The sequence below is a fragment of the Abramis brama genome (genome assembly GCF_963993115.1).
Source record: "Abramis brama genome assembly, chromosome: 2".
NCBI lineage: Eukaryota > Metazoa > Chordata > Actinopteri > Cypriniformes > Leuciscidae > Abramis > Abramis brama.
Window position 1 is genome coordinate 59,168,300 of NC_139964.1, and position 21,930 is coordinate 59,190,229.

A 21,930-nucleotide genomic window follows, 5' to 3' on the forward strand; every position below is an offset into this window, starting at 1 on the left:
CCTTTATATGAGACAGATAGTCTATACAGTAAATAGTTGTCCAGCTGTGGAAGTCTAGACACATGCACGTTTGATTTGTTTATTGCTCAATTAAAAATAATCATTTTGATCATGTGTTCACAGCTCCTTCAGTGGCTCCTCAGAATATTCAGGTGAAATCCGTGTCCTCCAGCCAGCTGGATGTAGAGTGGCAGCCTCCACCCGTCGAGACACAAAATGGAAATATTCAGGGATACAAGGTGACGATAACTTTTTTTTTTTTACTCACATGCATGCACAAAATATTAGCCATATGATTCGTAATTATTTTTGAATAAGGCACAAGATGCACAACATCAAAGATGTCTGTCTAGAGTATTTTTACATAGAACAAAAATGTATAAATACTGCAGACATTCACAAGAATCCATCCTGTGAACGACCCATAAGGCATTGGGTATTATTAAGCATAATTGGTTATTATTATATTCAATGTTTTTAATTGTCAAATGCATATTTTCACCCCCTAGAAATTACTTATAATTCCCATGCACATTATGTGTTTGCCACATTGTACACTATGTGCCAAAAATTTCAATGCGTGAATACATAATGCACACTTGTTTAGTCAGTTGTGAGACCTGGCTTTTATGAAAAGTATTTCCAAAATCAGTCAGGCAGTCCATCTGTTTATCGTCATAAATAAACTGTCGTTCATCTGCAGTCTGTCTTCCCTTATCTCACTGTCATCTGTTGATTTCACCGCATTAGATTCCACCGTTGTTTTCCTATTTACGCCATCTGTACATCTGTCTCTCATAGACATTTGAACAGGAATTGGTTATGAATCCTTCTGTTCTGTCCACAAACACACAAAGTATCAATTCACATTTGTTATTTCATTCTTGTTTCGTTGTGTTTGTGTATTTAAAGAAATAGTTCAACCAAAAATGAAACATTTGTCTTCATTTTCTTGCCCTCATATCATTCAAAATCCGTATGACTTTCTTTTTACCTTGGAACACAGAAGGAGGCATTCTTAAAAATGTACTTAGTTGCTCAATGAATGATGAATGTAGCATTTAGGCTTCCAGAACAGCACATATATTATAAAAATATCATAAATGTAAGAATATACACTTCTGTATTGCCCTCATATCATTCAAAATACGTGTGACTTTCTTTTTACCTTGGAATACAAAAGGAATCATTCTTAAAAGTGTACCTAGTTGCTCAATGAATGATGAATGTAGCATTTAAGCTTCCAAAACAGCACATATATCATAAAAATATCATAAATGTATGAATATACTCTTCCGTAATTTGGGGTCCGTAAGATTTTTAAAAGGTACACTATGTAACTTTTGGCCCTCTAGCATATAGAAAACAGAACTGCATGCATTTTGTGGAAGAACATTGTTTTGGTTGTGCTTCGGCTCTGCGTTACTGTGCGGAAAATGACACTTCATAATAGATAATGCTTTACAATGAACTCCGTTAGAGAGCTACATTTGGCAATTTATCTGTTCAGTAAAATACCTTACTCACCTGCTGAGTAATTAAAACGCCATCAACATTTCAAATCCCTCTGTTCAAATAAATGCAGTTTTGGTGAGCATAAGATAATTCTTTAATGAGTTTTATGAAGTTATATATCTCCAGTCTCCATTCATTGTAAATGCATGGAAAGGAGCGACAAGTACAGTCTTCAAACTATACGGTTTTAGAGTTTGGACATTTACATTTTTGGGTGAATATTCCTTTAAGTTTGTATATGTGTCCTAAGTTTGTATTCCTTTCTTCCCACAGATCCATTACTGGGAAAAGGACAGGCAGAATGAGACGGAGAAGGAACTAGTTTTGTTTGTTCCAGATACATCCGTGCACCTGAAGAACCTGACATCCTACACCACTTACCATGTGCAACTGTCTGCATTTAACACGGCGGGTGACGGGCCGCTCAGTGCGGCCCGTAAAGGACGCACCCTGCAGGCTGGTGAGTCCCGCTGAGATCCCGTTACGCTCATCCGGATGCATGCGCGCCAGACAACCAACCGAGACGTCCAAAACATTGTCAGACATGTCATTCCTTTGGTATTACTGCTTCCATAAAGATAGTAAATGTGACGCTTGTTTCTATAACCTTGTTTAAGAGTCTTGTAGCAAAGTTTGGCAAATGAAAACAAGTTTGATTGAACCTTTGATTACCATTTGCTGTAATGCAGATTGAACATATACAGGCATACTGTGACAGTTTTATTAAAGTAATGTTCTGGGCTCAAGTTCTATTGACTCTAGATAGCGTTGGTGGCATTTATGATTACTGAAAACTATTTTTGCAAAAAAATCATGTTTACTCTAATGCGCTTACATAGGAAAGTCTAAAGAGCAAGACATTGTGGTTTAAAACAGGAATGTACAGCTCATATTTTTGTAAAAACATTTAAAGTGCCCCTATTTTACTATTTTAAAGGTTCCTGATTTTGTTTTAAAGGTCTCCTACAATAGATTTATATGCATCAAAAGTCAAAAACCACTTAAATTTTCTCATAATATACATTGCACATCACCTCTTTTCTTCAAAGTGTCTGAAACGATTAGTTCAAAGATTCAGTCTTTTTAAACCCCCCTTTCCGTGAGCCTAATCTGCTCTGATTGGTCAGACAGCCAAGTGTGTTGTGATTGGTCTACCACTTACAGCGTGTGTTGGAAACGAAACACCCACTACCATATCTGAACTTGCACTTGATACACAGTAATACGAACAGTAATGATATATTCTAAAGATTAAAGTGCACAACAAATAAAGTTATTGTGTTAAGGTTACAGTTAATGTTATAACATTTTGTCCCTTTCCGCTGAAATAATTAAACATACATACAAATATGAATAATGTACATGTTTACAAATGAACATAATATCCTTGTCGGAAAAATAAATAAATACATACATATAATAATAATAATTAAATAAAAAATACATGACTAATAATACAAATGGGTGAGATTTTTAATGGTTTTGAAAAATGTCTTGTGCTCACCAAGGCTGCATTTATTTGATTTAAAAAAAAAATGCAGTAAAAACATTAACATTGTGAAATATTATTACAATAACAAAAGAACTGTTTTATGTTGAATATATTTGAAAATGTAATGTTTTCCTTTGATGGCAAAGCTAAATTTTCAGCATCATTACTCCAGTCTTCATTGTCACATGAATGATCCATCAGAAAATCCAATATGCTAATATTTTTGTGGAATGGATGTTTGAACAGACATTTTAACAGTAGTTTATTTGTGTTATTTGTATATAATTTTATTGTTGTTTTTATGGAAATCGGTTTATTTAGCAGAAGTGTATACACGTGTGCCTTTTCTCTCTCAAGCTCCTGGAGCCCCCAGTCATGTGGTGTTTTCGGAGGTGACTGGAAGCTCAGTGAATGTGTCATGGGGAGTTCCTCTGCAACCCAACGGAGTGGTGGAAGGATACAGAGTGGTCTACGAGCCCACCGCACCAGTTCATGGTGAGCAGGATGGAGAGACAGAAACATAATTCAAATTTTAATAATAAAAAAAGTCTTGAGTACAGATTCATTAAGACCCTTCTTCATTTGACAGGTGTCAGTAAGACGGTTACAGTGGAGATCAAGGGGAACTGGCAGCGCTGGCTGAAAGTTCGTGACCTGAAGAGGGCCGTGACATACCGCTTCAAGGTTCAGGCCAGAACCATTGCTTACGGACCCGAACTGGAAGCCAATATCACTGCAGGACCAGTGGAAGGTATGAGTAAACGTGAATGTAATAACTTATAATAAATCAAGCAACATCCCCTGCAGCTACAGACACAAGAGCTGGAGGCTTTCTTTGGATTCAATTAATTGTTGAATATGAAATGACTGCATTTAACTAGTGCGTTTCTAAAAAACACCTTTCTAAACCCTGGGACCCACTAGAGAGATGGCATTTCATTATCTTAATTTTTAAAATTAGTTGGAGACGGAAATTAAAATAAGGCTGTGTGAACGTCATGGTTTGATTAGTGCACTGTAATGAGAATGGGATTTTAGGTAGCCTTTGAGCACTTGAACATTCTCATGACAGCGTCTTCATTGTGGTGGGATGTTGAGCCTCACATAGAATGTTCCTCAGATGAGATGAAGCTGATTCATGTAGCGGTGGACTCTGATTGGTCAGTATGGATTATGATGGAGTGCAAGCACTTATGTAAATGGCCAGAATTTTGAGCAAAAAAATGTAAATACTGGGGTGCTTGTATGTATCCTATATGGTACTGAAATATTAATTCGTACCATATTGACATGGTACTCCAAGGTACACTACCAGTCTAAAGTGTAAATACACTGGAGTGAATGTATGTTTCTGATCATCTTAAAGGCTTTGAATGGTTGAAAGTAGTTTTGTAGATGAATACAGTTGATTTTCTACTTTTTTTTTGTTTGTGTGTTTAGTTAGTCAGTGGATGAATAGGACCAGATAGCAAAGCAAATGCAGCCAACAAGTTTCTTTCTTTCTTTCCTTCTTTCTTTCCTTCTTTCTTTTTTAGTAGGGCCAGATAGCAAACAAATTCAGCCAACAAGTTTCCAGTATAAAAAAAATAAGCTGTTTTTCAATTTATAAATTTCTTTACAAAAACTTGATTTATTTATTTTAGTGTATTAGTAGGACCAGACAGCACAGCACAACACAAATGCAGCCAACAAGTTTCCGATATACATATAGCTAAAAGCGTATTCATTTTGACTTTAAGATTCCACCATATGTATTTTTGCTGTTATTGTTTTTTTAGTATCACTGTGCTGCTATTATAGTTTGTATTTATTTCTATAAACTTTTTTCCCCAAAATAACCCTTTCTGCCGAAATAATCTAACGTACAGTACAGGTCAAAAGTTTGGAAACATTACTTTTTTGATATTTTTGAAAGAAGTCTCTAATGCTTATCAAGGCTGCGTTTATTTGATCAAAAATACAGAAAAAAAACGGTAATATTGTGAGATATTATTACAACTTAAAATAATAGTTTTCTATTTGAATATACTTGAAAAAATAATTTATTCCTGTGATGCAAAGCTGAATTTTCAGCATCATTACTCCAGTCTTCAGTGTCACATGTGACATCCAGTCTATCACATGATCCTTTAGAAATCATTCTAATATTCTGATTTATTATGAGTGTTGGAAACAGTTCTGCTGCCTAATATATTTGATGAATAAAAGGTTAAAAAGAACTGCATTTATTCAAAATAAAAAAAATATTTTCTAATAATATAAATCTTCTTTACTATCACTTTTTTATCAATTTAACACATCCTTGCTGAATAAAAGTACTGATTTATTTCAAAAAAAGAAAGAAAAAAAAATTACTGACCCCAAATTACTGACCAGTAGTGTATATTGTTGTTACAAAAGATTTCTATTTTTAAAAAATGTGCTTTTTTCTTTTTTTTTTTATTCATCAAAGTATCCTAAAAAAGTATCACAGGTTATGAAAAAATATTAAGCAGCAGAACTGTTTCCAACTTTGATAATGAATCATCATATTAGAATGATTTCTAAAGGATCATGTGATAGACTGGAGTAATGATCCTGAAAATTCAGCTTTGCATCACAGAAATAAATGTAAAAGAAACAATATTACATTTTTTTTCTGTATTTTTTATCAAATAAATGCAGGCTTGATGAGCAGAAGAAACTTCTTTCAAAAACATTAAAAATAGTAATGTTTCCAAACTTTTGACCTGTACTGTACATACAAATATTAATATAACAAAAACAATAATAGTAATGATAATAATAAATAAATAAAACAACAAAGTAGGTAAATAAACTAGATTATGTACACATTTACAAATAAACATAATATCCTTGTATGAAAAATTAATCAGTCAATCAAATCTTTGACATATTCGTGGTCTGAATTTTTGTTGTTTGTACCGATCAAATAGGTTGGTGAGTTTTTTTGTATTTCATAGTATTGATGACTTATTATTCTAAACTACCATACTTAAAAATGGAAAATACTAAGGATTGAGTAGACAAGTAAACTTATACGAAAAAAATACCATGGTACATGTCTATAGAACTATGGCCAAATACTATGGTAATAGCATAGTTTCCTAGCGATGTGACTATTTTGGTTGGTGATGGTCATTGGCACACCACACACACACACACACACACACACAGACACACATACATTCTATGCCTGTGTAACAGGGAACGAGTAAATAGAACCATGACATTTATGATCAGCTAGTTTATTTGAAAGGTGAAAAGATTTGTGAGAAATGAAGTGTGATAACAGTATACTGAATGTGTTGTCAGGTCATAGTAACCAATAAAGAGCATGTTTTGATGAAGATGTATCCCTACAGCTTCAATGTGACCTTTATGCAATCTAAACCACTTCAGAATGGCAGAGCTGCCTGTTTTACGATCCTTAGTTGTAAGCTGCAGAGAATATTTCTAATAAGTATATATTTAGAAAAAAAATCCATCATTTTCATTCCGTCAGCCTGATATTTGAAGTCAGTCTGAACTGATCTGATTGATAAAAATGACCAGATCCATTAGGATCTTTGTGTGCTGTTATTGATCGTTCAGATAGGAATAATAAACCTTGTATTTTATAGGCTCCCCTGGTTCCCCCTTGCAGACCTCAGTCACAAAGTCTGCATCAGCTTTGACGCTTCATTGGTCAGAGGGTGTAGAAGGGGCGGGACCCGTCACGGGATATGTCATTGAGGCTCGTCCATCAGGTAAGCAGCAATCCATCTGTTTAACTTACTTCAGATGACCCTTGACTTTTCATTATCAGTTCTTCATCTCATGCACTACATGGTCTTTCAATTAACCTACCTCTACTCGCTTCCACCTCTTCTATCTTTCTTCTCCTTACTCTCCCTCCCGCTTTTGAAATCTTGCCTTTTCAGATGAAGGATTATGGGATACATTTGTCAAGCATCTCCCGCCTGGAAGCTTCTCGTACACCATCAGTCTGGAGCGCCTACGTTCAGGTGTGGCCTATGAATTCCGTGTCATCGCGGTCAATCGCTTGGGCTACGGCGACCCCAGTCAGCCTTCCACCGCTATGTCTGGTAATCGTCCTCATTATATCACACCACTGCGCTTTACTGAACGATTCTTGCAAATGACAACCCATTGTACATCTGTCCCACAGTTTTTTGTTTACAACAAATTTGATATGGCATTTACCCTGACTCATATCAATTGCAAACTATATTGCATACTTTATCAATTCATTTTAAAGGTAATTTTACAGTTTAAAGTATTAGCATAGACATTAGTACACCATTTCAGCGTAAAGTGTCTATTTTAGAGAGGATTGTTTGAACTGTAGAGCACTGTATACTCACTTTGTGGCCTCTGCTGCCATCTAGTGTCACACTGCACATTCACATCCATAAGTAAAGGAACAAGGCTGAAATATACAGTAAAAACAGTAATATTGTGAAATATTATTACATTTAAAATGTTTTAGACTGATTAAATATTCTATTTTTACATATTTTAAAATGTAATTTACTCCTGTGATGATAAACCTACATTTTCAGCATCATTACTCCAGTCTTCAGTGTCACATGATGCTTCAGAAATCATTCTAATATGCTGATTTGCGTATTATTATCAATGTTGAAAAGAGTTGTTTTGCTTAATATTTTGTGGAAACCATGATACATTTGTATACAAATTTATTTAAAATATATATATATTTTTTTACATTTTAAATGTCTTAACTATCACTTTTAATCAATTTAATGCATCCTTGCTGAAAAAAATTTAAACGGTAGTGGCCAAAAGTCATGTCTGACCCAGGAAAATTGACTTCTTCACACTTTATTCAAAGTTTTTATTAAATATTTTGTATGCATATTGTGAAGTTGTGCCTGGAGTGTAAAACTAATGTACGCATTCAACGTTTTCAAGTCAACGCATTCAAAGTCATGCAGGTTTTCCAATGAAGCTCAACTTTGGGAAGAACTTAAGGAGGATTGGAAAGAAGTTAAGCACGACACATGCGTAAAGTTTAGTGAGTCAGTGCCCAGAGGAATCAAAAACAAGGGAGAACCAACAAAATATTAATAACTGATTACACTGTAGCCAGTGTATGCTTTATTTCCCATGGGCTTTTTGTTTTTCTATGCCTTTTTTGCATAACACAATAAACCCATATTTAAATATATGCTGGAGTTTGCCTTTCTTGATAGTTTTGTCATTTTAATACCTTAACCAAGTTTAGTGTATTCTTCTTCCCAATTTAACATACTCCTCACATTTTGATTGTGCCATTAAAAACAAATATTGTTCAAATGTTCCCTCTGGACATAACTTTTAGCCACTACTGTAAATATATCTTGTATTCCCTCCAGAGGCGGACAGAGTACACAGCTTCATTACTTGAGTAAAAGTACAGATACCCCTTGCTAAATTTTACTCAAGTACAAGTAAAAGTACTACAGTCAGATGTCTACTTAAGTAAAAGTACTAAAGTACTTGTTTTTAAAAGTACTTGAGTATCAAGAGTACAAGAGTACATTTTCTAAATATTGCATTACTACTGCCACAGTGATTACATTGGTAAACACAGCAAACACTTGAAGCGAAAACTATCATTAAGTTGTTCAGAAAATTGAAATAGTCTGGCGAGGTGGGGCCACGGGTTCGGGATGCGATATTTTTTTCCCCAGGATCCCTGATTGGTCTGATGACCTACCCCTAACCCCACCCCTAAACCTACCCGTCACTGGGGGTCTTATGACCTCCCTAACCCCGCCCCTAAACCTACCCGTCACTGGGGTTAAGACCAATCAGGGATGACTTCCCTAATGAATATTCATGAGTCTTCCCCTACCATCCTGGGAAAAAAAATACTCCCGGGATGGACCTGCTGCGTTTTCATCCATTGTTTCGTCCATGGTTTCGTCTCTTATCTAAATCTGACCATGGAGTTGACTTTGGCGGAAAGCTGAAGGTGATTGCTGATAGGCTGTCCCAATCAGTGGCGCCTGCACAATACAATCACATTTGAGAGGGAAACAACAAATTGAGGGTTTCCGAGATGTTTCTTTTTTCCTTTTTTATTTTTTTTTTTTTTTTAGAAGAAGTAACGGGTACTCACAGTTATGGATAGAAATGTAGTGGAGTAAAGAGTACAATATTTGCCTCTCAAATGTACTTGAGTAAAGTCATGAGTACTCCCCAAAAATGATACTCGAGTAAAGTACAGATCCCTCAAAATTGTACTTAAGTACTGTACTCAAGTAAATGTACTCCGTTACTGTCCGGCTCTGATTCCCTCATATATGTAATGTCAACAATAAATGAAGAATAATGCAGTATTATTGTCTGTTGTTGTAGCTCTGTCTGAAACGCCTTTCTATGAGGAGTGGTGGTTCCTGATCGTCATGGCGTTGATCAGTCTCATTCTCATTCTGATGGTTGTGTTTGGTTTGCTCCTGCTCGGACAGAACAAGAGGTACAGGAGCTGTGGAACAGGTGAGATGATTATGATTATTATAAACAGAATATTAATAATTGATCATATTCTTGTGTTTCACTTATATAGATACAATACTTGTATTCTTACTTAATTTACTCAATCTCTTTCTAACTCATGTTGTTTGAAACCTGTACAATCACTGTTCAATCACTGTATCACTGTTCTTTTGCTTCCTAGACAGTTTCTGGAAGTCTTTTTAAAGATTCTAAGTGTTTGGAGTTGCTCCAATTCAGTCATTTGTGTAACTTTTGGGGAACACTGTAAAATTAAAGATAGTTAATCAGTCAACACCTCCCAGTGTTTGTTGGCATTACTTGGATGTGATTCTTCCCACAGGAAAGCACATCAATACGGTAGAAGAGTCTGTAACCCTTGACAATGGCGGCTTCACGGCCCTAGAGCTGAACAGCAGACATTTGAACGTGAAGAGCTCTTTCTTAAAGAAGAATGGATCAAGGTGTGGTTTCATCTGAACTGCTGTTTATAATATGTCAAATTATGGTAATTTAAAGGCTACTGTTGGTAGTTGAAATTGACACCATGCATCGACTAAACATCACTTTGACACTAGTTGCTGGAAAGTGGTTCCGAGGAGGAGTTAGCTCTGAGAAAAGTCCTGAAATCTACTATAAAAATGTATTTATCACCTCACTTCTTCTTTAAATACCCTACATCTTCAGTTTAATTTTAATATGACTCCTTATATTAAGTTATATTCCATTTCTCAGATTATATTCAATGTTTTGTAGCAAAAACTGATAATTTAATGTTAAAGTGTCCATATTAGAGGAGTCTTGATTTTGTTTTTGGGGTCTATTATAGGTGTTCAAAAAACACATTATTTTTTAACATATTTTTCATTGTGCAAGCACCTCTTTTCCTAGTCTGTCAGTAACGATCTGTTTACAGTAGTTCCTGTCTCTATGAAGCCCCTACTTTCGAAAAGCTCAATGTGCTCTGATTGGTCAGCTGGACCAGTGTGTTGTGATTGGTCAACTGCTTTGAGCGTGTTTTGGAAATGTCACGGCCCTTATCATAACCACGAGTTTTAACACGCTACTATAGCAACTCAATCAGGCCTCGCCCCTTTTTTTTTGTGCGTATGATTAGGCGGAAATTATTAATATTGGGGATATTGTGACATGTTCGTTCCCGGAAGAAAACTCAAGACTACAATGGAGGCGTTTCAGTTCAGAAACTCCATTTGGAGTGGACTTTGTGCTTTGTAACTTCACAGACTTTTTTCATGCTCAAAAAGCAATAATACACACTAAAATAATGTAAAAATGTAATGTTTAACTGCGGTGTTTGGTCCACAGGTCTCCTCCACGGCCCAGTCCAGGTGGGCTCCACTATTCTGATGAAGACATCTGCAACAACTACAATGGGGCTGTTTTAACAGAGAGCACCACCCTCACAGAGAAACCCACTGAGCTGTCTGAGTCAGAGGTAAACACATGACAACACTCACAGAAACACTGCCATGGGGTTATGGTGGAGTTTTACAGACATCTTTTGTTTTAATTATCATTATCATCAAGTTGTTCCAAACCTGTATGAATTTCTTTCTTCTGCTGAACACAAAAGAAGATGTTTTGAAGAATGTCGGTAACCAAACAGTTGATGGTCCCTAATGACTTTCATAGTATTTTGTTTTTACCATACTATTGAAGTCAATGGTGACCATCAACTGTTTGGTTACCGACATTCTTCAAAATATATTCCTTTGTGTTCAGCAGAAGAAAGAAATTCATACAGGTTTGGAACAATTTGAGGGTGAGTAAATGACAGAATTTTCATTTTTGGGTGAACTATCACTTTGATAAGTCGTGGACATGATATAAAAAATGTTCCCCTCATGTCATGTACGGGACTACATTGTATTGCTACAGTGGAATCTGTAACTTAAAACAAGATTAGGTTATGCTTCATCCGTGCCAGTAAGTGTCACTATAAGTCCAAGACCACCATCGTGTCAGATAAACAAAAACTTACTTTGTACATCTTTAAACAGGCAACGTTCAGTACGTTCATGCTGTAACTTTACTGTCTGCTCTTTTTCTCTCTGGTTTGGACCCGTGCCGTCCCGTCCCCCCTCATGTAAAGGTGAGCGACAGCGACTACGAAGATGAGCAGCCCAAGCACTCGTTTGTAAATCACTACATGAGCGACCCCACCTATTACAACTCGTGGAAGCGGCAGCCCAAAAGCGTGAAGACCGGAGGAGGGTACGAGGAATGTGCCATGACGGATGCAGAGGGGGGGTATTATCAGACTGTGGTGACCCAGCACAGCGTGGGGGGCGTCTACACCCCCACAGGGCAGCCCGCACCAGGAACACGCACTCCAGTTACCGGCTTCTCCTCGTTTGTCTAATGAACCGATGACTTGATACAAACGGGGGAGCCGATGAAGGAAAGTACGGGACAAATCAAACTGTCGGAAGAATGCTTTTTCACAAAAGTCTCTCATTTCCCCCAAAGCGTGTATTTTAGGCCTCCTCTCTTCAAGGAAGGGAGGGGGGTATTGAAGTATCTCATTGTTAACGTGTTAATGATTTTCGGGTGGATTTTCGCAGATTAACCATGACCCAGAAGAAGCAGAGACTTTGCACTGTGAGACTCTTCAGCAAGAGGTGGTATTAATTTTGAAGACTCAAAGACCCTCAAAAACAGATGAAGGGAATTCCTTTGTTATGAATTCCCGTTCCATAGCAACCTTCCGGGATTAGTCGTAATGTGTGGGCAAACACAAGCTTGAGTGATTCATTGAATCCCGCTCTGATCTCCAAAACTCTAACTGAAGTTGAAACATCACCTGAAACTTGTACAGTGAGTGGTAGACTGGAACAAAAATGTGTTTTGTGTGTGGTTTATTCTCGTGTCTGGGACGGGCGGCTTCATTCTAGACAAAAAGCAGCACTGAAAATACTGCCTTTGCACACGTATTGCTCTCTCTTAAACCAAAAGCGGGACAAGAAAGAAAATGTGTGCTCACAGCGGACCGTTTTCTTAGGTTAGCAATACTGTATGTAAAATATGCTGTATGTGTGTATATTTTTAGGATCAATTTTGTACAAAAACGAAACGTTTTTACTGTAGAGTAGATTTGTGCCAAGTCGATGTAGTTCTTTAGTGAGACCCACAGTGGATCATTTCAGCAAGTCACAATCCACACTGTTTGTTTGACTGGCTTGCAGTGTATGTACAATCCAGTCACCCAGAGAGAGGATAAGAAATGTGTGAATTCATCCTTCTAATCCAAATATACACAGATTTCTCATCTCATTTAATGTTGAACAAATATTTATTGCAGTATGAAAGAGCATCAGAGCTAAATTGAATATGGTACACGTGATGGTAAAACGGGTGTGTAGAGGTTTTGTTGGTTGGAGTACATCGATGGTTAAAGATCTAGGCTGGTAACCAAAATGTAGATAATGATGCATTCAAGTCCTGCTAAGACCATACTTATAAGGAAATCATAACTATGCCATGTGTGTTCAAGTCAGTATATGACATATAAAGTCAAAATTATGAGATTAAAAGGCAAAATTATGTCGAACAATTATGACAGTCAAAATTATGAGTTGAAAACAATTAAAACATGAAAGTCAAAACAGAGATAAGAAGTCAAGACACCAAGTCATTATGACATCAAAAAGTCAACATCAAAATTATGAGATAAAATGTTGAAATTATGAGATAAAAAGTCAATTATGATTTTAAAATGTATTATAATTATGACTTTTTATCTATGGGGCTTGAATACAACAAGTTTCCCATTTGTATTTTCGACTTGGCATTCATGTGAAACTCATAAGTGTGATCATTTTGACATGACTTGAACGCAACATATGGCTTGAAACATACTCTACGCAAGTATATGAACATGTTTCCAGTTATGCAGTATCGATTTCACACGTTGCGTTCAGAACACGGTTTTGTAAAGTATCGCTGTGTACTACATTTGAATTTAGGCTACTTTGCGACCGTTAAAAAAGTACTATGGGTAGAATGAATAAAATTCGGACGTACTACATCTGCCATGTTGCTACTGTCACGTGACCTACCAGCGTCAGTTGTGTCGCTTCACTTCCATTCACAAATCCTCTATTCACAAATAGTAAAGTGTCCATCGAATGCACACTTCAAAATCTCAGCGGAAGTAGTAGGTCATCCAGGGACTTTTCGTCTATTGTTTCCCCAAATACTATTTATTCGGACATACTACTCTTTTGCCGTACTGTTTTTCCAACTGACGCTGGAAGGTCACATGATAATGACAACATGGCAGATGTAGTACGTCCGGATTACGTTCATACTACACACATTCATACTATATAGAATGTACTTTTTTTAGCGTTCGTGAAGTAATTACTTATTCAAAATAAGTACCTAGTCGAGAGAGTATGCGATTTCGGACGGAGGTCAACTGTCATGGCGGCGTAACACTTTTAAGAGATTGTAACTGCATAAACATCTGCTGGCTTGTGTAGAGTATGATTCAGTGCCTGAAGAATCTAATTCTATTCTATGCATTTATTGTCATTTAAAACAGAGAAAAAGACAAGGACAGATTTCTTGCTGTGTTGAACATCCAGATGGGAAATACCTGTTACATCCAAAGACAGATAGAGCTATGCAAGGCATTATTGATCGGAATGAGTCAGAGAGAATGATATGCAATTCAAAGCAGGTTGTTAACACTTTGAATTGCTTTGAAAAGTTGTTACTGGAATGTTATGCCTCCTACAGCTGTATTACCCACAATACATTGTATACAGTATGCACCTGAAGGCATCATAATGCATTTAACTGGATTACTCAAAATTAAAGTGAGTAATTGTGTCTTGAAATGGTCAAAATCTGAAGTATGTGCATTGTGACTTAACACTCTCAAAAGTAAAGAAAAAAATAATATGTTGCCCTTTAAATACTTTTATTATTATAGTAATATGTCATCATAATTTCTGGATCTTTTATATTTTGCACTGGAAAGTATCACTCACATTCAACTAAAAATCCAAAAACACTGTAGGCCACATTAAAGCCACACATGCTCTACAAATGTGACTCATATTTATTTTAAACAAATGACATGAGTAATGTTGTGTTCATATTTTTGCTGCCATTATCCCCCTGGCAGGTAGTTTCATTCATAACTTATTGGTGACTAAATGCCAAAAAGTGTGTGCTGTGTGTACATGATCCAGGCAGCAGAAATGCCTCCTGTACTCTTATGACACATTCACTGATGAGGTACGCAGTGGCCCCAAACATATTTGGACACTTAATAATGTGTGAAGGTTTTGCATTAGATAACAAAACATTGAAAAATATAATATAATGCATTGACATTCATACATTTTTAAGTGTGGCTTAAGTGTCCACCCCCTGGTTTCACAGACTGGTAGTCCCAGACTAAAATGCATGTTTGAGCTGTTTTAACTGAAAGCAACTTGCACTGACATGTCTTAAAATATATCAGTGCCATTGTTTTGTCTCAAGATGCACATCAGTTATGTTTTTATTTTCTAAGGCACATTTAAATGCCCCAATTGAACTTAGTCCTAATCCTGGCTTAATCTAAACCCTGTCAGTGAAACCAGGCCCACATGTTTTTTGTTTTGTTTTTTGGCTTACTGTAAGAACACTGTATCACTGTATTCATGATATTGAGACTTCATCATTGTAGTGCACATGTTTTGATTACTATGATTAAATGGATGAGATACACATTTTACAGAAAATGTTCTCCTTTCTTGTCTCAAACACACAGATCTGATCAGTAGAACACACTGTCTGAACTGTTTTTCGGAAGTGAGGCGATGGGTGTCATTTTCTGACGTGTTTGCATTGGTTGCTATAGCAATGCAGGAATCAACACATGTGGCAGTTTCAAAGTGAAGTGACTTTTTGTGTAAGTGGACATAAGATGGCAGTATGACCAGAGCTGTCTCACTGTAAAGCTATCCTGTGCTTATGAGCATAAGAGTCTGGCAGCAGTGCAGTGAGACGGCACAAGTTATGTATGCTACATGTTATCTGAATTACATAATCAGATTTTGGATTACATATTATTCACACAATGGCAGTGAATGATTCATAATTTATTGATTCTCCCTAATTCTTCTTTTTACTCCTGTAAATTTTCCTTTCTAAAAAATCCTATTGTGTCATACCGCTTAGCTTTGACTATATTCATAATATAGAATGGTCATGTAAATTTGTGATGCTTCTAAATTTGGGGACAAGAGCACCTCTCATTTACACCATGGATGTATGAGATAAATAATTATGCAAGTTACTAAACACTACTGATATATAGCTGTGAAACACTTATGTCTTTATCACATCCAGTGACCTTCACTAATTATTGATCTGGACAAAAATATTCCAAACCTGGAAAACTTTGAATGTATAATGTCATCACTGTTTTCATGTATATTTTTGTTTATGTAATGCAGGGATTCCCATGCCTAAACTTTTTTTTGTCATACAAACCCCTTATTTATATTAATATATATTTGTGTGCGTGCATGTATAAATATATATTTTAGTGATGTAACGTTCTCTGTAAAAAAAAAATGGGACAATGCTTGAAAAGAATAGGAATTTAACTGGCATTGCTCTTTAAGTCTCAGATACTATGATGAGAGTAAATAACAGCACAAAACTTTGTGAAGCATTTAATCATGTTTACACCCGGTCATATTTGCACATATAATTTAAATGAAGATAGCATCATTCAAGAAGTGCTTTGCCATTTTAGAGGTACATGGAAACAGTTTATTTAAATATCTCAACTTGTTCAACTCGACAGCAGACAAACACAGAAAGCATTCAGATCATATTTTTTTTAAAATGACTTTGGAAATGGTGAGTGGTGGATGTTCCTTTAAATGCAACAATATGTTACACTTTCATCCAAATGCTTTTTTCAGCCAGTTCTCATTCTCAGACTGACAGATCTCAGAAAACACCATATGGCATTGCAATATTTATGGCCAATGAAAGAGTTTATTCCATCAAGAGTCTCTCTGCCTCTCCCAAAGCTCTCTCCATTTCCTCCACATCCAAAGTGAACAATGTCCTCTCCTGCTGGAGCTTTTCATGCACTTCCGTCAGGTCCCTCATGGTGTTCTGCACTTCCTGGAAGCAAACCAAGATTGACAACATCCTCACTGAACCCATTCTAGGTCATGCAATATTCTAGTAGTTTTAGAGAGGTGCACTCAATAACATTTAGAAGGATTAGAACATTTCAAATGAATATTTCATCGGCTGTGGACCTGGCGTTATGATTAATTATACAGCCTCTAGCCCAGCAGAGCAAAATGTGTGTAATTTCATCCACATATAAATCAGTCTTAGTGAAACATTTGTATTAATGTCTGGTCAGTGCCGCGGGACATTCAAATCAGGATAAATATTATATATAAATATATAATATATTATATATATATATAATATATATAATTAATATTATAAATATTACATTAAAAACAAAGAATACTGATACTCACCAGTAAATTTGCTGCATGCTCTTGTGCCGTCTCACCGAACAGTTTCAGCTCAATCAGGAGATTTTGAGAAACGGTCTGTCATTAGATAAAAACAAAACGGACAAATAATGAATAATTAACTGAGGGCCAATGTCTGTGACTCCGGTTAAACACTAGCCTTGCACTGTCAGGACTGATTCTCTAGGGAAAACATGCTATAGACTAGAATTAGTCTTCATTTGTATTCAATAATGGAGTCTGACATGCTGCTTTTACATCAGAAAAGTAATCAGACCAAAAAAAAAGCACATAATCTGGTGTGACGGCATAACAGATTATTGTACAATATGGCTGATTATATAATAAATCCCTATTATATGTGCCTGCAGTGACCATTAGTCCATGTATCAGTATCTCATGTTGCCAAAAGGCAAATAATCTAAGAAAAATTATTTTTTTTTAAATCACACACACACACACACACACGGGTTGGACAATGAAACTGAAACACCTGGTTTTGGTTTAGGGCCTCCTTTTACGGCCAATAAAGCATCATTTCATCTTGGGAATGACAGATACATGCATTTTACAGTTTTTGAGCTATTCCTCTTCCAGAACAGTGGCCAGGTCAATATGTGATGCCGGTGGAGGAAAACGTTTTCTGACTTGCTCCTCCAAAACACACAATAGATGTGGGAAAGACAGTGAAGGTGGACTCATCAGAGAACAATACATGTTTCACATTGTCCACAGCCCAAGATTTGCACTGTTGGCAGAACTTGGCACCATTGAACCCGAAGTTTGACATTGGCATGAGTGACCAAAGGTTTGGCTGTAGCAGTCTGACCATGAACATTGACTCTGTGAAACTCCAGATGAACAGTTTTGGTGGAAACAGGAGAGTCAAGGTGCGTATTTATTCTGCAAGGAGTTGGGCAGTGTTGTGGTTTTATGTTAATATCCAGGTTAGTACCCCTGGACGTCCCTTTCAGACAGCTTCCTCTTGCATTGACAGTTCCTCCTGTTGGATGTGGTTCGTCTTATGCAGTGGAAGGCCGACATTAACCCTGAATACTGTGGCTCTCGATACACCACAAAGACTTGCTGTCCTGGTCACAGATGAGCCAGCGAAACGCGTACCAACAATTTGTCCTCTGATATATCTCCCATTATGCTGTGTGGATTGCAATATTTTATGTACAGCTGTGCTATTGCTCTGCTAATTCAACCTTCACACTCAGCTCTTACTAATGGAATGTGAAATCAGTGAAGATTGGCCACGCATATATATGCGTGAAACCTCCCAACACTAGGCTATATTGGCCAGTGTTTCAGTTTCATTATCAAGCCTCTGTATGTATGCGTGTACATATACAAAATTTATATACAAAAATAAATATTTTTTATTAAAAAAATAGCATTTATATAAATAAAACAAAATATACAAATACAGAAAACAAAATGAGTTACCATAACTTCTTTTCTTTGTTCTTCCTTCTGTTGTGCTGTCTGACCCAACTTTTCCCCTGAAACTGAATTTGAGGCTGTTTAGATTACAACTCAACAGAACACACTGCTCTTCTACATGTGTCAATCCAACAGAGCAATATAATAAATCATCACCTGGGTCAAGGTTTTCTGCAACGAGGAGGACGTGGCAGTCTCGCAGCTGTTTTTGAATTTCTCGATTTTCTCCTTGGAGGTCTGTGCATCGCAGCTCCAGTTCAGTCACTGTTTCCTTCAGAAACATGATTGTTTTGAGTATTAAATGTATTTGACTCGACTGACTTCAGCAAATATTCTAAAATATCACTGTACACCCTTTGATTAATTTGTCTTTAAAGGTGAACTAAGTAACTTTTTTACCTTAACTGAACAGCTTCAGAGTCATTGGAATGGTTATATTACTTATTTCGGGTTGAATGGTGGTTGTTTCGTACCCCCCTGGTGCCCGTGAGCGGAAAATCCACACTTGCAACTTTGAGCCGGCGGGCCGCGTCAGGAAGTATCGCGTGATATCAGATCTCGCGATGTAAACAATTGCTTTACGGCCAAAAGAAATCTGCTAAAATGCTGTCATTATTGCGCTCCCTCACGCTGTTCGAACCCGAATGAAGAAGACGTTTTAAAGAATGTCCCATCTGCTTTGATGCCGTTGATCTACTAGCCTCTGGTGTCTGAGAATCGCCAACGAGTTTTTACAACAGTGTTGTCAAATATCTATTCCGAAGCTGTGGGGGGAGCTCTAGAGAGAAACCTGCGAGCAAAAAGCGAGAATACAGCGAGGAAATCCCGAAACTACTGAGCCCTGCTTTAAAGGCAGGGTAGGTAGGATTTTTCTAAAAAAAAAACATTCCAAATTTGTTTAAACTGTCTTTATATACCAATACATAATTAAAATGTAAGTACTCTGAAAAAGAGAGTATAAAAATCGAGTGTCTGTAGACCTCTCACGACTATTGTAAACACAGCTAATTATTTCCATTCACTCCACCCCCTCCCTTCTGGGCTCCTTCCAAAGCCACGCCCCCAAAACACATGAACGCGCGACGCCAAATGCTCAGGCTCAGGAAGACGCATTTATTTACCTGAGACGAGTGGAGAGGAAGGAGCGCAGTGCATGCAGTGACATCATGTCAGAATCACATGTAATAAACGTTATCACTATAAATATAAACAAATAAGATGGCTTTTAGTACTCACTATCAAGCTAGCATATCGATACTGGTAAAGTTTTAAATATATTTTGTTTGATTCGGTAACGAGCTATATGTAGGCTATAGGTAACGACATTGGCGTCGGAAGAAAAAAAAAAGTGGGTGGGTCCTCCCCCAGAAAAATGTTACTGGAGTAAATACCATTTCATTCTGGTGCCTTTTAATTTAACAAGTAAACTAAACTCCACTTAACGTCGGGCGGTTCTTTGACTCCACGTCGTGCATTAAATGCACAGCTATCCGTGGATTATCCCCCTAATACGGTCATCTGCCAGCAATGACAACTTAAAGCTGTTATTGATGTTTGCAACGCAATATTTGACTGGAAAGGTACAACGGGCGGTTACTTTCGTCAGTTGCGGCTCGTTGAGAAATATAATGTAGCGATTCAGCGGAAATGGAGTTTAATTTATTCATTTTAATTAAAAAAAATATTTAATTCCTCAAGTGGAATGGATTTGACTGACGGCGCTCTGAAAAGCAAACAGACAAATGCGCTGAATTAGAGACGGTAAAAGTGAGTGGGTCCAATATCATTGATCTTAAAAAGTGGGTGGGTCCTGTCCCACCCATATACAATGGTTCCGACGCCCATGGGTAACGAGCTATATTCATAAGGCAAAGCTAAAAACAGGTTGCATTGATACACGTTTTTCCATTACCATCAGTTACACTGTGATGAAGGTGAATTTCGTGTAAGAGTCATAACATATACGGTGTTTTGCATGTAAGAGTTTCCATGATGAAAACATTGTTGACTCTGATGAGGACTAACGTTACACTCCGGTGACAAGTACCGCATCGTTGGTTCGAGGACAGGTCCGGGGTCGAGGGCGAAGCAGAGGAGGTCGTTCAAGAGTGCGGGCAACCAGGGTCCGAGGAAGTCGTTTTTGCCTTGTTCGCCTTCGCTGACTGCATATGCAGGTGCTTTGAATTTTGAATGCTCTTCTCTGCCATAATTTTACTCTTCGTAGGTTCCGCGCCTCTCTTGCACTCCCCTCAAATCAAACGGGTGCGCGCGCATATGGGCAGATCTAGCAACAGTGGTGGTAGCCATGGTTGCAAGAGTGAGTGACAGTCGCCCAAACCAATCAATTGTTTCGTCCCGGATGGAAATAAATAGCTGAATAGCTAGAATAGCTGTGTTTATTGCAGATTAAAAGGTCTACAGTCACTCGATTTTTAAACTCTCTTTTTCAGAGCACTTACATTTTAATTATGTATTGGTATATAAAGACAGTTTAAACAAATTTGAAAAAAAGTTTTTTATAAAAATCCTACCTACCCTACCTTTAATGCATTTGGGAAAAACACTAAATCAATGATTAGTGTAATCACCTTCATTTCTTCAAGCTGTCTCTGCAGGTCTTCATTTGTTGTAGTCAATGCTCGATTCTGCTCCCTTATATCGTTTTGTTGCCCATATCTTGTGGTTGGCCTAAGAAAATCAAAATAGTATACATTTCCTTTTTTATACAGACTGGACAGTATCTTACTAGTAGTAAGTACGTTATTTGATAGGCAGACTATCATTTCAAACCATGGTACTTACACTTTCAGAGTCCTGTGCTGGCTCTTCCTGAAAAAATATTAAATATATATTTAATTTTATTTAAAATAAAGCTAGGTATTGAGGTAAAGGAAATCTTTGCTTAACGTTTGAACAAAGATGCCCACTTATTGTCCGTGTCGTTCTTGACATGTGCGGCTCTGGGCTGTGCAGAAATCGCCGCGTCTTTCATCTGAACTCTCTTCATGTCTGAATGCAGCTTTCTGGAGAAACAGAGAATGTACTGCTTTAAATATTTAAGACGAATATTGACATACATAATGTCAAGAAATTATGTTTGGTTGATTTAAAAAAAAAAATCTATTTTCGAAACTATGTACTATGTACATGTCACACTTCGCTTCTGTATCTTGTCATATCAACTTTTTCTTACCGTAAATGCAATGCGATTTCTTATCTCACATCGTTAATCTACAGTCATAAAAAATGATTTTAAAGTATGTATGGATGTGTGATAAACTTACCACACTTAGCTAATATCGATCTGCAAATAACGTTTTAAAAGCGCCTTCAATTTTCAAAATAAACCACGTCACTTCCGCTTCCTTTACAAACCCGTTTTGACTGAGACTCATTTCTAACGTTAAAACTAAATGTATGTATATACAAATATATAGT

The 21,930-nt window shown here is 36.9% G+C and overlaps 2 protein-coding genes across 3 annotated transcripts in view; one reads left to right on the top strand and one right to left on the bottom strand.

Annotated features, from left to right (window-relative positions):
• The window catches only part of sdk1b (sidekick cell adhesion molecule 1b), a gene marked incomplete at its 5' end in the record, with an annotated part of 224,774 nt that extends 209,516 nt beyond the window's left edge, over positions 1-15,258 (top strand). The window contains 10 exons of the mRNA XM_084091359.1: positions 124-239; positions 1,789-1,975; positions 3,365-3,502; positions 3,597-3,758; positions 6,631-6,756; positions 6,931-7,095; positions 9,377-9,514; positions 9,855-9,975; positions 10,838-10,967; positions 11,625-15,258. Coding sequence (XP_083947485.1) covers positions 124-239; positions 1,789-1,975; positions 3,365-3,502; positions 3,597-3,758; positions 6,631-6,756; positions 6,931-7,095; positions 9,377-9,514; positions 9,855-9,975; positions 10,838-10,967; positions 11,625-11,894 — 1,553 coding nt within the window. The 3' untranslated portion in view covers positions 11,895-15,258. The remainder of the gene's footprint in view (positions 1-123; positions 240-1,788; positions 1,976-3,364; positions 3,503-3,596; positions 3,759-6,630; positions 6,757-6,930; positions 7,096-9,376; positions 9,515-9,854; positions 9,976-10,837; positions 10,968-11,624) is intronic.
• Positions 15,259-16,194: 936 nt separating this feature from the next.
• Positions 16,195-21,847, bottom strand: knstrn (kinetochore localized astrin (SPAG5) binding protein). 2 transcript variants are annotated; one of them, XM_084107114.1, is made up of 8 exons: positions 21,777-21,847; positions 21,420-21,515; positions 21,295-21,321; positions 21,081-21,180; positions 18,649-18,763; positions 18,496-18,557; positions 17,047-17,121; positions 16,195-16,672 (listed from the first exon to the last, which is right to left on the bottom strand). In XM_084107114.1, the coding sequence occupies exons 2-8, from the start codon at positions 21,497-21,499 to the stop codon at positions 16,541-16,543; spliced, it is 591 nt and encodes a 196-aa protein (XP_083963240.1). In that variant the 5' UTR covers positions 21,500-21,515; positions 21,777-21,847; the 3' UTR covers positions 16,195-16,540. The 2 variants fall into 2 exon arrangements, with proteins under 2 accessions (XP_083963240.1, XP_083963241.1); XM_084107115.1 differs by having other exon boundaries at positions 21,686-21,843.
• Between the last annotated feature and the right edge of the window lie 83 nt (positions 21,848-21,930).